The sequence below is a fragment of the Acipenser ruthenus genome, chromosome 3 (assembly GCF_902713425.1).
Source record: "Acipenser ruthenus chromosome 3, fAciRut3.2 maternal haplotype, whole genome shotgun sequence".
Lineage (NCBI taxonomy): Eukaryota > Metazoa > Chordata > Actinopteri > Acipenseriformes > Acipenseridae > Acipenser > Acipenser ruthenus.
This window is the reverse complement of record NC_081191.1, coordinates 5,418,338-5,420,601: the sequence shown is the minus strand read 5'-3', so window position 1 is coordinate 5,420,601 and position 2,264 is coordinate 5,418,338. Positions and strand designations below refer to the sequence as shown.

The following is a 2,264-nucleotide window of genomic DNA, read 5'->3' as shown; positions in this document are numbered from 1 at the left end:
TTGCTGGCGTAACCTTTTCAACAATACCCAAACAGCCGTATTTGTTAAAGATATATGAATCTGAAGTTGATCACGCCCTGTTCCTCCCACGCTATTTACATCCAGGTAGGTCTTACGAGCCAACAAAAAGTGGAAGTGGTTTATACAGCGTCCTCGTTGAGTCGCATAGATTGACGAGGGGCGTTCCTGTGTGGGTGAAGCCAATTGGAAGTATGTGTGTGTTTGACTGACGGTACTTTTACTACCGTAGGTGGGTTTTTGCCAACACCAGCCAACAAGAAGAGCCTATTTACATTAAATGGCGTCTCGTCAACTTCACGGGCGGGGGCTCATTAGCCATTTCCAATGAAGAATTAAACTGGAGTGTTTGACTGACAGAAGCTGTGTCCAGCGAGAGGAGGACTCCGTTTGAGGAAACGAGTGCGATCTGCCTGTCTGTCTGTCTGTGTGAGAGAATCTGGATTTTGGAGCTCTGCATTGACAGCCACTGTACAACTATCACACACAGGGCTACTGTCGACCAATACGAATTGCCATCGAAAACCAGATTCATTTTGTTCCCGTGCCTGACTGATGTACTCAACACTGCGATTTTAATTTACTGTATTTTTTTTTTTTTTTGCAGTAAAGAAAGTCTGTCACACTGGCAGAGGAAGGTGCTTTTCATGCAACAGCATCTTGTACTTGCAGCAAAAGGACGACTAGTCGATTATTTTTACAATAGTACCGCTTCTTGGAAATGAAACAACGTTTTTCGTTCATTGTGCATTTTCCCTTTGGCGGTGTGTTAAACTATGTGGATTGTTAAAACTAACAAGAAAGCGGCGAGTGGAGGTGTCCAGCAACTTGAATTAAGAACCCTATCAAACACCGACAACACGTTTTGATTGTAATAAACTAGGTTGTGTGAATAGATTGTATACAGTGTTGTTTATTTTTTTACTGCGAACATTTAAACCCCACTGTTACAGTGTCAATGGAGTAAGTTGTCATATCACTGATCAGGCAGGTATGTGCAACGCAGTTTCCTCTTTTTGGCTTGGATTAGATACAGTTTAATTTTTTTTTTTTTTTTTTTTTTTACTTTTTTGATTCCTCTTCGTAAAAAAAAAAAAGACTGTTGGTTTTAAATATTTTCGACAGCAGTTTTTAATCGAAAAGAGAATATTTTGATTAGCTGGCCGAGTCACTGACAATTAATGCAGTCAGACTAGTGTGTAAAATCGTTTTAACATGGGATTACCACCGATTAAATATTAAAGCGTGCAGTCTGGCTAATACAATAAGATTTAGCCAATTCACTGTTTTATGTGAACATACACAATTATCATATCACAGACAGAAGCCGTATTCTTATGGCGGAGTTTGGGAAGGAGAACGGCGGCGTGGCTTCCTCACAGATCCCGGGGCAGAAGCCTCTCAACCACGGCGATGAAGCTGACAGGGACGTGCAGTGTGCAGGCTCGGTTTCAAACGGAGACTGTGGGGTGGGAGACATGCTTGAATCGGGATCTCCAGCCACCCCCGGCAGCCCTGGGATAGACATCGCTAACAATACAACAGCCGGACTGGAGGGCAAACCTGGCACACCCCGTAGGAGCAGCATCATTAAGGTAAGGTCGTCAAAACACACACTCTCCAACATACGCCGAAGAGAACCAGTACGTGCTGTGTCCGTTGGGTAATCAAGTTACTATGCTGTATGTTTATATGTGATATCATGTCAGATGATGCAGATCATTTGCATTAACTTAAGCAAACTAAGAAATTCAGCCGTGTCATGTTGTATCAAAGGTAATTGCTTTGCGTTAGGGCCTTTCACATCTAGTTGGTTTGGAGCGGATAATTTTCACTAGAGTTCCGTTAGCACGTGTGAAACGTCATGCTATATATACAGTCGCAGAAGTGTTGGAATCCTTCATTTGAAACAATGTTATTCACTAATTTATTATTTATTTAGTTGAATAAATACTGTGTATTTATTATTTATTTAGTAACGATATGTGTGTTTGAACTAAGTATTGGCACCCCTTGTCTTAAATAATTTACCTGCAATCTTTACAGTACTCGCTAGCATGAATGAGTGTTCAAGAAACTTCAAAAAGATAGCATTGCTAAATATGTAGTTTAATACACAACATTTATTGAACTAAATACACCAGAGAATAACATTGTTTCCAATGCTAATTTCTTATTTTATTCTGCCAGGGCACTGCATATATTTATGATTATGTGTACATGATTATTTTTACATTACATATATA

The 2,264-nt window shown here is 40.2% G+C and overlaps 1 protein-coding gene across 3 annotated transcripts in view; it reads left to right on the top strand.

Annotated features, from left to right (window-relative positions):
* Positions 1-203: 203 nt before the first annotated feature.
* The window catches only part of LOC117394903 (inactive phospholipase C-like protein 2), a 78,205-nt gene continuing 76,144 nt past the window's right edge, over positions 204-2,264 (top strand). The window contains exons 1-2 of one of the 3 annotated variants that reach the window (XM_033993607.3): positions 204-1,009; positions 1,339-1,613. In XM_033993607.3, the coding sequence (XP_033849498.2) occupies positions 1,356-1,613 (258 nt within the window). In that variant the 5' untranslated portion in view covers positions 204-1,009; positions 1,339-1,355. Of the gene's footprint in view, positions 1,614-2,264 lie in introns of all 3 variants that reach the window. The other 2 variants (XM_033993606.3, XM_059010819.1) reach the window with 2 other exon arrangements.